At 41.3% G+C, this 12,690-nt stretch overlaps 1 protein-coding gene across 1 annotated transcript; it reads right to left on the bottom strand.

Annotated features, from left to right (window-relative positions):
• Nucleotides 1-3,357: 3,357 nt before the first annotated feature.
• CAV2 (caveolin 2) lies at nucleotides 3,358-12,432 on the bottom strand. The gene is made up of 3 exons (XM_068669536.1): nucleotides 12,196-12,432; nucleotides 11,897-12,084; nucleotides 3,358-4,877 (listed from the first exon to the last, which is right to left on the bottom strand). Exons 1-3 carry the CDS (start codon nucleotides 12,340-12,342, stop codon nucleotides 4,727-4,729), a joined length of 486 nt encoding a protein of 161 aa, XP_068525637.1. The 5' UTR covers nucleotides 12,343-12,432; the 3' UTR covers nucleotides 3,358-4,726.
• Nucleotides 12,433-12,690: the final 258 nt, after the last annotated feature.

Genomic DNA, 12,690 nt, shown 5'->3' with positions numbered 1-12,690 from the left:
CCAAGTTGCTCAAACAAGGGCAGTTCTAGGCATGACCAAAATAAAACTCTAGGTACTGAGGGAAGGTTACACGAAAGGGAGGTGCCTTCTGGGTTTAGACATGTTCCTGGCTGGGTGGCATCTGGGCAGGGATTACAGTTTTGGATTTAAATGCCTGACTCGCATCTCAATCCTGCTGTAGGTGTGTACATTCTTTATTGGAGCTGGTCCCTGTAGGTCTCGATTGAGACAGCTTGTAACTGTCTCGGCTGGTGAGGCACATGGATTGAAAGCTTTAATTCCGTCAGCTGAATGTTAGTTTTCCAGACCTTGAGCAATTGGAGCCGCTCTTTTCTCAACCCTTTTCAGTATCAAATTCCTTGACAAATACCAAGCTGGACCATGAATGCTGGTTGGGGTCAACACCACTCTGTGCCATTCTGCCAGTCCTAGCAGATCGCTGACTGTTCTAGCATCTCACTCTTGGCACTCAAACACTCACTCCCTTGGCTTACGTGATTTTTTGTCACTGAGTTTAGCCATGTAAAAGTCTCATGGGCAATGCCAGCCTCTAGTTGTAGCAGTGTGAGCTGTGACAGTGTAACATAAAAATAAAGGTGAGGTAGGTACATAAGGAGATAAAGGAGCTGAAATTGAACCAAGGCAGATGGAAAAATAGACAACTTTTCCTCAAAAGCTTGGAACAGAAGCATGAATCTCTACATTTTATTCCATCTAAGTGTCTGAAGTAGGATCTGTTAAAATGCCTTCTGTAGGAGCCCTTCTATCCCTACTTATAGTGGGAGGGGGAACCCAGATGAGACAAAACTGAATGCTTACAGCAGGTGAAACACCTCAGCTTCAAGTCAGGAGACAGATGTGCAGAGAAGAGCCTGCCCTACTACTTAGATGAAGCTTTAGTTGCTTCCATGGGCCTGCAAACTTTCTGGAGGAAATAATTTTTATTATTATCATTATTATTTGTTTGTTTGTTTGTTTATTTATTTTGTAGCAGAGGAAAGGACCCAAGCCAAGCCAAACGTCTTGCATTAATCAGTAGAAAGTCTTCTCTGGAGGATGGTTCTGAGCAGGAACCTTTCTTAGCTCCTCTGAATTGCCTCTACAGAAGACATTTCCGTTTTGTTGAAATAAACTGTGGAAGATTGGTGTCACCAGGCTAAAATTAACCTTATTAATTCACCCCTCACTTGTAAATCCCTGCACGAAGAAAGCACCTCAGTTTTTAATGTGGAACTGCTGGTTCAATGTGCTCACTGGAGGTCTTGAGCTCCACGAACACAGTGTACTAATGTGTTTGATCGTGTTCCGTTTGCATTTTCTTTTTCTTAAAAAAAATAATAACACACATGTTTTTTCCATGTATTTTTAAAAGAGAGTTAGTACAGCTTAACGGCGGTAGTTTTATCTCTGCAGGTGGGGGAAAAGATCACACCCTGTAAAAATAATGGGCTTGCCATTCTTTGGCTTCCAGTAAATGTGAGTGTGTGGTCTGAGGTCCCAGAGCTGCAGGGATGCTCTAAATATTTCAGTCTGTGCCTGAGTGACTGTACTGGGTAGGTGGGAAAGGGCTCCTTGTTTACTAACATGTCAAAGTTCCTATTAAGAATTTGTGCCAATTTATATGGTGAACAAATAGGGTGGAGAAATACAGGACATAAATATAGAAGTCTTACAGTCAGATTAGAAGGGTTTTATAGTTGTCATGAGAATGTGGGCTAAATTTAGTTGTGAATTAAAAGGAAAAAGGCCCAAATTTTGGGGTTATGTCTGTATGTTAGATGTGACTTCCATGAAAAACACAATACTGAAACATTTTGCACGACAGAACTGAATCTCCAGTTCATGATTGTGAATCTAAGGTCTGTAGTAACAAAAGGCAGGTTGGAATTGGAACATCCCGTACTTTTTTATTTACTTACCCTGCTAACTCTAGCATAATGATGGAAAGTTTCCTTTTGCTAAGTAAACTCCCCATTTCATAGAGAGGAAGAGGATGCAAAGTTCAAAGTAGATGGCCTGAATCAGGTGCAAATTTTCCTAAATTTGTAATAGAAAATGAGATGAAGTTTCTGGACTCTCCTTTTTGCCTAAATTCTTATTTGTACATTGCTGTTAATATATCAGTTGGTATCATTCGTTCACATTTCAAAAGAGTTAGAAAAGAACTTAAGAAACTGATTCTTGCACTTGGGAGCATAACTGAGAGCCAGCGCCCATTCCCTCCCTGCTGTCTACCAGTGCTGTAAGCCATGGGCAGTATCAGCTGTGGAAGAGCTGTGTGAAGTGTCAGAAGTGACAAATCCATGGAATCCAGGCAATGCTGGAATCCAGAGCTGCCTGGGGCAGATTAACACCTACCAGTAACAGCTAGAGAAATGGTGGAAAGAACCAATTAATGACACACAGAAAGGCCCAAAACACGAGGACCAAGAAATCATTCTACTTTATTCTCTGTGGTAGCTAGAGGCAGCTGACTTCAGTAAGCTATTGAAAAATGCATATACCCAGTAGTACATGACCTAAATTACTACATTTTTCTCTAGGGAATGGCCCTAGTCTCAGGGTTGGATGCACACCTGAGTTCTCTCAGATCTCAAGCTTTTAAAGGACTCCTTTTAGACACAGGAACCAGCGCTGACTGGTTTTTATTTTTATTTTTTAATGAATTCATCATGGGGATATTTTTGTGAAAAATGTATTTGTAAATGTCTTTGGACTTTGTAGAAGAAAAAAAAAATCAAAAGAATTCAAGCCTGGCCTGATTAATTTTTATTTTCAAAAGATGTATTTCTGTTTTTAACAAAAGAAAGATCTTTTGAAGAGCACATCTGAAAAGAAAGCTAACTTCTTGCAGAAGATGCAACTCCCAAGAAGTTTCAGTGAGCACCAGTCATTAAGATCCAGTTTTTGAAAGCCATATGCATCCCTCTTTGTGACACATGGAAACGATGTTTTTAATGTACAAAGATGTTCTTAATGTACAAAGAATATGCATCATTAGTTAGCTTCTGTAGGCCAATGAGCAAGAAAAGAACAATTCTACAGTTCACTTGTAAATAAAGCATGTGCCCTTAAAAAGAATTAAGCTTTTTTTGAATATAGCCAAAATTCTGCATCAAGAGACCTGCATCAGAGAAACATTCTGTCTGGACTTGATTTGATACAAAGAGATACATCCTTTCCTGCTATAAATAAGTTAAATACAGTTGACAGTAGTGGAACTGTGTCGATGCTCATCCACTTCTTTTCCCTATGTCACATTTTGGAAGAACTGCATAGTATTCTAAGCTGTGCAGCATTCTAAGAGCTTTTTAAAAAGTTGAAAAACCTGAAAAAAAATGAAGCTGAAGATTGGAAGAAGGTGACATTTTATTATTTTATTATTTGTCTTTTTTGACAAGAAATCTCTGATGCTATTTTAGAAAATAAAATTTTAAATCATAAAAACATTTTGCAATTGATGGAAAACAGCAGCATAAACCCCAGGCTAATTTAATTTTAATGTATCTCCACATCTGTTCTATTACTCTTGTTTACAAGCCCTATTAGGTGCAGACCGAAGAAAGGCTTTTTTTATGGGTTAGGCTTTAATTAGTAAATAAGCAACATGGGAAGTCATGTCAATAGATAAGGAGAATTAGATAAGGATACCTATTACACTTACTTGACATATTTAACAGCTTGCCACCTAGTTAAAGTGCCAGCATAGTGTCTATAATTTAAAATATCACAATGTTCATACAGATAATACACAGAAATAGGCAGGGTTGTGTTTACTACAGCCCATTTTTAATAAAAAACATTTCTCATAAACAGATATTTCCAACTCTTTTGCATAGTTTTGTATGAAAAAACTTGTTATCTTTTCTTTTACACACAACTATATATAATGGATATACTAGAATTGCACAGCAACACTTAAAAATCTGCATAATTTATAAATCGAAATTTTAGTTATCTAAAGTCATTTTTGCAGTGTCTTACTCTGGCTGCCTAATAAATTTGTTAGAGTTCAAATACCATAAAAATAATAGTTAAAAGAAAGCTGATCAAGTGCCATTTACAAAGGTACAAAATATACAGCAAAGTTAACTTCTCATTAAATAAAATATACATATTAGTTGATGTTCCAAATCATTAGGTAACACCTTATTTTAAGGGATAAACTTACAGGGATCTTTTTCCCTGATATAGGATAATTACACAACAGTTAATTTTTCTGAATACTTATGCAATTAGTCACATTCATTTTAGCTGTGGATAATAAAGGACTGAGTATATCATTCTATGTAGTGAGGGCCAAAAGTTATCCCTGTTGGAATCGTAGTAAAGTCAGCGTGAAACCCTTGGGACCATTTTCACCTGAAGTATCCCAGCCTACCAATTTAAAAATTTATAGTAATAGCGCCAATCATTATCACTGTGATGGCAATTAAACCTCCAAGAGAATTCTCCTGTAATCTAGCAATCAACGTACCATTAAAATAAAGTGTTGCCAACTTATTCCACATTTATTCTGTTGTTAAAATAGCAAAATATGAAAACTGCCTACTTAGTCTTAAATCGATTCCCTGAAAATAAATGAGTTTTAGAATAATAGCATGTTCCCACTTAAACCAGCCATTGTCATCTTAACAGTTTGGAATGAATGGTAAGTGCTTGCATGTTACATTAGCGAAGAGGTATAACACCATCTACAATTACAGCACTGTTGCATCCCCGACGTTTACTCCTGATCCAGGCGTATATTAACCATGGCAAAGCATCGGCCCACGCTATGAAAGAAAGGTTCAATGAAAACATCCGTCAGGCTCTTCCATATGGTTTGCACGGAAGGCAAGACCATGAGACAGGTTCTCACAAATGGCACCACAACCCTGTAAAAGAGCACACGAAAGATTTGTAAGGTTATTGCCGATACAGCATTGGGAAATCGAGATAAAAAAACCCAAGTGTGAGATCTTATGGAAAAGGAAGGTGATTTGATGACTCTAAATACCTAAGCAGTGTTATCTTAGACTCTTGCACTCATTCTACATAGATTTTGCTCTCCCACAGCCTCACACCTACCCACATATAAGCACCACGACATGTCCTCCTCTGGCTGGGTTCATTTGTGTGCAACAGCTTGCTAGTCCTCATCATGTCTCTGCTTCTTAAATGCCAACACTGAGCTAATTTTTGGACATACCTTTCATAGGGGTAAATTTTTGCTGTCTCTTCCTGCTGCTGGAGGGATGGTGTATGTGACGGGCTGCAACCTCGCTGCCATCCTGCTGTGGTTGAAGGACAGAGCTGTCCTTTAAGGAACCAGAGTGCAGGTCCTCAGGGCTTGACAGAAACCACACACTCCCCAGTTTGACTGACTGCAAACAGTGTTCTTTATGATCTGTTTGGGGCATTCTTTTGTCCCTTGTCTGATGTTTCTTCTGGCATCTCTTTTCTCTGTCTCTCACACACACACCTCGCCATTCATTCTACCATCATTCCACCATCACTGTTGCAAGCTGCTCCAATACACAGAATCAGTAAAGTGACATTCAGCTACATTTAATTGCCATTGTAGGAGACGTGCCAAACTTCCTATACATGGGATCTTGTAGACATCTTGAAGCTTTTCACTTATGGGTGAGAAACTACGGTAGAAAGAGGTCAAAACTCTTGACCAGGGAAAAGATCTCTCTCTCTTTCTTTTTTTTTCTTTCCTTTTTTTCCACTCAGGGTGCATACTTGAACATTGTGTGCTTCCAGTCTGCTGAGCAGTAGTAATTATGCTTGTATGTTCTCCATATGCCCCAACTCCAAGGCAATGCCATGAGCAGTGCCTCGGGCTAAGCAGACTAACACCAGAGCACATACGGCTGGTTCACCAGGGCCAGCAGATGCAAGGTATGTAATCACACTAGTGTAAGTTATTCTCCTTTTCTAATCACTTTCCGGCCAAAACCCTTAGTCATTTCACTAAGCCCAATGGGTACAGACAAATCCAAAGTATAAATAATTTATGTAATACTGAAGTGGTACTAGAACAAGGTTTTCAAAAAATCTGTGTGCTATAGCTAACATGTATTTCCTGTGTTAGGTAGAAGATACAGATTTCTTTGATAAAGACAATAAACTCTTCTAGTTCACTGTTGCATTCAAAATTTAAGAGGCCAGTCTTGCTTCCACATAATTCTGGTGCAGAACTGTCATTGACTTTGGATGGGATGAAGGAAGTATTAGACAAAGTAGTTAAGTTTATCACAGGTCTGAAAAATATGTATTGTGTATTTCCAGTGAGTGCTGCTCAGAATAACAGTGTAGGAAAAACAAAACAAAACAAAACAAACAAAAAAAAAGGGGGTACATTTTAAGAAAGTTAAAGTTTTTATCTAAAGTGTCAGAATTAAAAAATATATTTTCAATGTTTATCTAACTGGTTTCTCAGCTTCTAACATACAGTGCAAGCCATATACTAGTATGTCTGTGCTGCGCTCTAAACTAACCCAGATGGATTATAACAAGAATAGTTTTTCTAAAACCATCTCTTTCTTTGTCTCTGCTGAAACAGCTAGTAGTATACACATTATATAGAACTGTGAGAGTTACTGGAATACTGTGTCTATAGTTTTATACTGAACCCTGTAAACTATCTGCTTTATAATCACATATAGTATCAGTGTATATAGGATAGATAATTTATAGAATTTAAAATCAGGCCTTCACTTGTTAGCACACAGTTGATAAACATCAGTAATGCAAAGGGAAAAAAAATGGTATTTCTCCAAGCAACATGGGGAAAACACCAGAAATGACTACTCAGCTTTTGTTGACTTCACCCCTTTCCCATTTCAGTTTAGTTTGTAAAGGCTGCTGCTTCTCAGCTAACATCTAAATTCAATTTGGCCTGCATCTTTTTTTTTTTAAATCTAACTGATTTGCAGGGAAGCAGAAAAGTTTACATTTCTATTGGATCCTCCATAAACTGGATCACACAAACTACAAACCAAATTACAACCAAATACCACATTATGCAAGTTTCACAGAAGGATGCAGTGATGCATAAGGAGTTCATTACGAAAGGCTGGAAAAGCAGAGAACATGCTACCTGCAACTACTACAGAGATCATCTACATAGCACCAGAAATCAACATCTTTCAATAATGTTAAACACGATAAATAGCAACGTTTTGATAATGTTCTGTAATCTTTTTATACTTATTATCCGATTTTATGGTAAATGCATGCTGAAAACAGCATAGGCTATCTCCATAGGAGGATATGTGAAACATGCTAGCAAACAAAACTAATTAATGTAAATAGCTTTCAATTTTTAAATAAAAGTCAGTCTGCTTAGTATTTTCTAACTTTAATAATATGCATACATGTCTATATACGTGTCTATGTATATACATGTAAGTATATATGTTGTTCCATGGAGTGACCAAGCACAAATTAAAAACAAATAACCAAGTGCCATTTGGGGTTTTTTCTTTGTTGTCACCTATCATATAAACATGAACATATACAGCCTTTACTCACAATGTTGTAGATTTACTCCTGTGTGCACTTCTACTCAGAGACAGTAACTACTTGCTCGAGTAATGTCTACCAGTGGAAGTAAAGTTGGTATTCCCTAAGGATATTGACAGTTACTACAATTTTGGTACTACCAGTATAAACACATGGTAAAGCACTGGAAAGAAAAATAAACTTCTGCTGAATTTGATATCTAAGCTGAAGGATTTTTTGATACAGGTATTTCAGCTACCTGTATGACCTATCATTAAATTGTTCTATGTATATATATTATAAAATACCCATCTTCTCACTAAGTAGGAGTCACCTCTTTTGGAAGCTGTTGACCTGAAATGAGCAGATTATCCTCCTTGTTCCACCCTATTCTTTTTTTTTTCTTTTCTTTCTGTTCAAGGAATGACATCTATGATATTATACACATCATTCTTTCTCACTTTTGCTCATTTTACTTTTTTTTCCTGCTACTTCCTAATGAAACATTGTCAAGAACCAAGCACCTCTTCAAAATGGCAAAGAACAACTTAATTCCCATTTATAAAGATGTTTTTGATTTCTCAGGAGGCAGTTCAACTTTTTATAGAGCTGGGCAATGTGTTTGGAGTAGTAATTCCCTATTAATTCAAATTCTTGCTTTAAAGTGAAGAATCACATCTTCTCCTGCAATGTCTTTCAAAATGGAATCCCAGACATGTCTTAATGCTATTTTTCAAATACTGTATCATCCAGTGGTTAAATTACCCAGCTCCAGGTTTGTGTGTGCACTACATCATGATTTTGAATTAAAAGCCTTGCATGACACTACAATATAAGCAAGTATTGCGAACAGACTCCTAAATATTGACTAGCAGTTTCAGAGCTTCTTGTAGAGTCCTAGTAACCTTTGGGTTACTTATGACTGCATTGTACATCGCAGGACCTAGGTAGACTGGAAACGATAAAACTAAAAAGGAAGCAAAACAACATCTGCCTACTTCCTTTTCAGAACACATGGGTATACAGCAGGACAACACCAGACCATAAGGCCACCTTCATGCACAGCTGAACTGTAACTTCTTTCGATTTCAGACAGGCATGTAGAGATTTCAGGGTTGACTATGATAGTAAAAGTGATACAAATAGAAGCTGTGGAGAACGAGGTAAGAGATGATGCATGCCCGTATTTACTTTTCTGTGTGTACGCCTTTGGCTACATCTTAGCACTGTCCATAGAAGCTCAAGCTAAGAGGATCTCAGACTAACTGTGACTCTAGCAGATGACAAGAGTACAAAGCTGGCTGAGTCCTTATGTTTAAGAGTTCATCTCAGACCCAAGACTCAGGTTATGGATTCTCAAATGATGCACTGATTCTCAGTATAAACAAATAACATATGAGAACACTTTTCAGATAAGACTACAAAAAAGTATAAGCGAGGTTCAAGCGCTAATTTTCAAGAGGTTGCAAATGTGTGGCTTGGAACGAGAATTAGTACCTGATCTATCATAAAGGTCATGATTTTGCATGGGCTGCCTGGAAAACCAGCAGTATCCTGCTTATATTCAAAAATCAGTAACCTTAACAGCTTCTGTCCAAGGCCATGTTTAAAAGTTTGCTCAGATATTCACAGAAAGATGTTAAAAGTAGGTCTGACAACTCCTGAATGTGTAGTCTGTGCCAAGAATGACAGCCAAGAGTAAAAGAAGCAATAGAGAGAAGTAGCCTTCCTTGAACTAGCTCCTGTGTAGGTTACCAACCTGCTAGCTATTGCAGTTTTGACTCATTGCTATCTTTTACCAGGCAACGTATATCTGGAATCCAGCTCAAGAAGCCAGTTTGAGAACAGAACCATAGTATGCTAATTTTTTATAGGTCACAATGAAAATTATGGTGTATTATTATGTATTTCTTACTTGGTTTTCTTTTTGCTTTCTGTGATGTCTCATGTGCTTGCTTTCTTTTTTAGAGCTCTTTTTGATGAAAGACAGCATTTACTCTCAGATATGAGGGGTGCAACTCATGAAGCGTCCTTGATGCATGAGGAACACTGCCAGACTTTTGTGGACTTTTGTTGTTGAAGCAGTTTCACATTTATCCTTGGGGAAAGGTTTTCCTGCAACTGATCAACGTCATCATCTCAATGGTTTGGATGCACTGAGGGAGGCACAGAGACTCCGATAAGCCCTCCTGCAGGCAGCCATGTGGGAGGGTGTGCTCAGAGCTTTCCCATGACGTTTCAACAGCTGAAGACAGAGTTGCAATAAAATGCCCTTCCCCTCACCCATAAAACAAGGAGCTACTATTTTTCCAGGCCCATTGGGATTACATAGAAGCCAATACCATTTATTTAGGGTCCTTACGGCCTGACCCTTTATTACCTCTGATATTTGTTGCTCCTGAACTACCCTCCCAAATGTAGAGACTTTGAAATCCTTAATCCCAAGATAGCTGGAATGCTGGTAGCTGCAGAAAAAGTTAACATAGGCTCAGTGTGTTCAACCTTTGTGTTGGAACAAACCCAGGTTGTGTCTGTGGGAAGACTAGACTGTGTTGGCTTTGGATTGTAGCATTGGGTGGGATCCAAAGGGGTGCAGATAACTTTTCTGAGCTATGCAATTTTTTTCATACTCATTCAGTTGCAAGGAAGATCAAAATAAAAGATCACCTCCATATTGACAATGAATCTGGGGACATAAAATTATTTAGTCGGGAAACACTTGTGTTCACAGGAAGTCAAGGGAAACTTTTCAAAATTGAGTGCCACAGTCAGTCAGTTCTATTTCAGATGCTCTGGGAATCCATAGCTCCTGAGAGTCACTAGGGACTACTTGCATAAATAGAAATAGACCTCTGAGTCCTGGTTCAGTGAAACTCATGTCTATGTATCCAGACTGTGAAATATAGATATAAGATCATTTGGAAGCACAAAAACTTATTAGTCTTAATAAATTGTGTATCTATGAATTATTCCATAGATACTCCACTATTTAAATCTGTTTGCCTACCGTACCCTTTTGCAGTTATGGTACAGTACAGCACAGTGACCAAAGGCAGATCTAAAAGTCTGGGTACACTATACGATGATTTGAGGGCCAGAGAAGTAGTGGGTGGGTGGCTTTAAATTAGATCACAACTCCTTTGGATATTATACAAACTCTCCATGCTCCAAAATTTGAGTTAATCAGTTTTTGAAGTGGCTTATAATGACATCATCAACCCAAATGTCCATTCCACTTTGGAAAACTGAAATCTGCAACCAAAAGACTGCAATCAGAGGTTCATACATCCAATGTATTTCTAGCATTTTGAGTCTGTTTTCCAGTTTCTGGATTGTATTTTGTTTTCCTTACCAAAGGAAAACATGATTCCAGTACTACCCAAGTCAAATGAGACTTTGGCCAAAACCTATGTATATGGAAAATCCTAGTCTAGGAGTGACATTGATAATCCACATTCATCCCTTCCTCTGCAGCCTGATGGATTTTCAATTCTCTTCTCAATGTTATTCTTTCTCCTGCCTTTCTTCCTTCTCCACAATCAACTGCCTTTCTGGGTTCAAGTTACTCTTCCCTGGTATTTTGCCAGTATTTTCTGTTTCATGTACATCAGCTTTACTGGCTTGGAGAGCAACTGTATTCGCCTGTGAACCTGGGCCATAGTCAGAAGCAGCTTGCCTGAGCTCTGAAAGGGTTCTTTGCTTAGGTGGAAGTGATTTGGGGCACTGCACCTAGAGCTGGCCATGTACCAGATATAAGGCAGTGACAGCAGACTTTGTGACAGTAACAACGAAAGCACAAGCTGGGCCCTCAAAAGCTTCCTTCAGGCTGTGAGGAAAAAAAGGGGAGAGGTAACCTTACAGAGAAGGTGTCAGGTGTAGGTAATACGTCTGCCAAGTTCTTTCACTTAAAACACAGAATCATAGAATGGTTGGAAGGGACCTCTGAAGATCACGTAGTCCAACCCCTCTGCCGAGCAGGATCACCTACAGCACATTGCACAGGATGGCATCCAGGTGGGTTTTGAGTATCTCCAGAGAAGGAGACCCCATAAACTCTCTGGGCAACCTGTCCCAGTGCTCTGTCACCCTCACAGTAAAATGCCTCTCATATTGAACCAGAACTTCCCGTGCTTCAGTTTGTGCCTGTTGCCTCTCATCCTCAACACGTTTTAACAACTTATACTCCAGTTTACAGAAACAAGCAGCCATTACTATTAACAGAGCCAGCCGAGGCGCTATAGAAACGCTGGGACAGGCTCTCAGCCCCAAGGAGCTTACACAGCAAGGCGTGGGGCGGAATCACCGCAAAAGCAGCGTCTTCACTTCCCCCCCCTATAACACGCAGCGGGCGGTGCGGGTTGACCTGTCCGCCGTTCGCCGGGGCGGCGCGGGGCGCACTCACCAGATGTGCAGGCAGCTGAGCGCCGCGAACACGATCCCGGCCACCAGGGCCAGCGGCACGGCGAGCAGCAGGCTGAGGAGCTTGTAGAGCACGTACTTGCTGAGCTCGAAGAGCGCGTGGCTGCAGATCCACACCTTGTCGAAGGAGTGGGTCAGCTCGGGCTCGGCGATCACGTCCTCGAAGCCCAGCTGGAAGAAGAAGCGGCGCCGTCAGCCGCTGCCCCCGCTCCGCTCCGCTCCCTGCCCCCGCCCCAGCCCCAGCCCCAGCCCCAGCCCCAGCCCCAGCCCGCCCCGACCCACCTGCAGGTGGGCGTTGAGCCCGTGGGGGTCCCGGTCCTGCTCGTCCTCCGCGTACTTCTCCGCCTCGGACAGCGCGGGGCCGCCCGGCGGGAAGTTGTCGTCGTCCATGAAGATGCGGGTGTCCGCCTTCTCCGTCTCCAGCCCCATGGCGCTGCTGCCCGGCCCGGCCCGGCCCTACCCTGTCCGGCCCCGGCCGCCGCGGCTCCGGCGGGCTGGGGCGGAGCGGGAGCGCCGGGCTCCGCCCTGCCGAGCCCCGCTCCGGGGCCCCGGGCCGGGGAGGAGGCCCCGGGCTGAGGCCGCCCCTGCCGCGGGGCGGGCGGCACCGGGCGGCTGCTGGGGGCCGGGGCTTCGCCTCGGGCGCAGGCCCCGCGCTGCCCTCACGGGGGTCTCGGCAGCCCTCGGCCGGGTTTGGGGACCTGCCGCCCTCCTGCCAGCCCCCGGGGGAAGGCAGCAGGAGGGGAGGTGTGAGGCCGCTGCCCTCCGCGGCTCCCCCGC

Source organism: Anas acuta, chromosome 1, assembly GCF_963932015.1.
Source record: "Anas acuta chromosome 1, bAnaAcu1.1, whole genome shotgun sequence".
NCBI classification, from domain to species: Eukaryota; Metazoa; Chordata; class Aves; order Anseriformes; family Anatidae; genus Anas; species Anas acuta.
Note: the sequence above shows the minus strand (reverse complement) of the source record. Positions and strands in the feature narration are given on the sequence as shown.

Coding starts and splice junctions, on each gene's coding strand:
- CAV2 (XM_068669536.1), bottom strand. CDS start 12,342: ATGGGGCTGGAGACGGAGAAGGCGGACACCCGCATCTTCATGGACGAC. Junction 12,085..12,195: donor GGCTCAACGCCCACCTGCAG/GTGGGTCGGGGC, acceptor TTCTTCTTCCAG/CTGGGCTTCGAGGACGTGAT. Junction 4,878..11,896: donor CTCAGCTGCCTGCACATCTG/GTGAGTGCGCCC, acceptor GCTCTTTTACAG/GGTTGTGGTGCCATTTGTGA.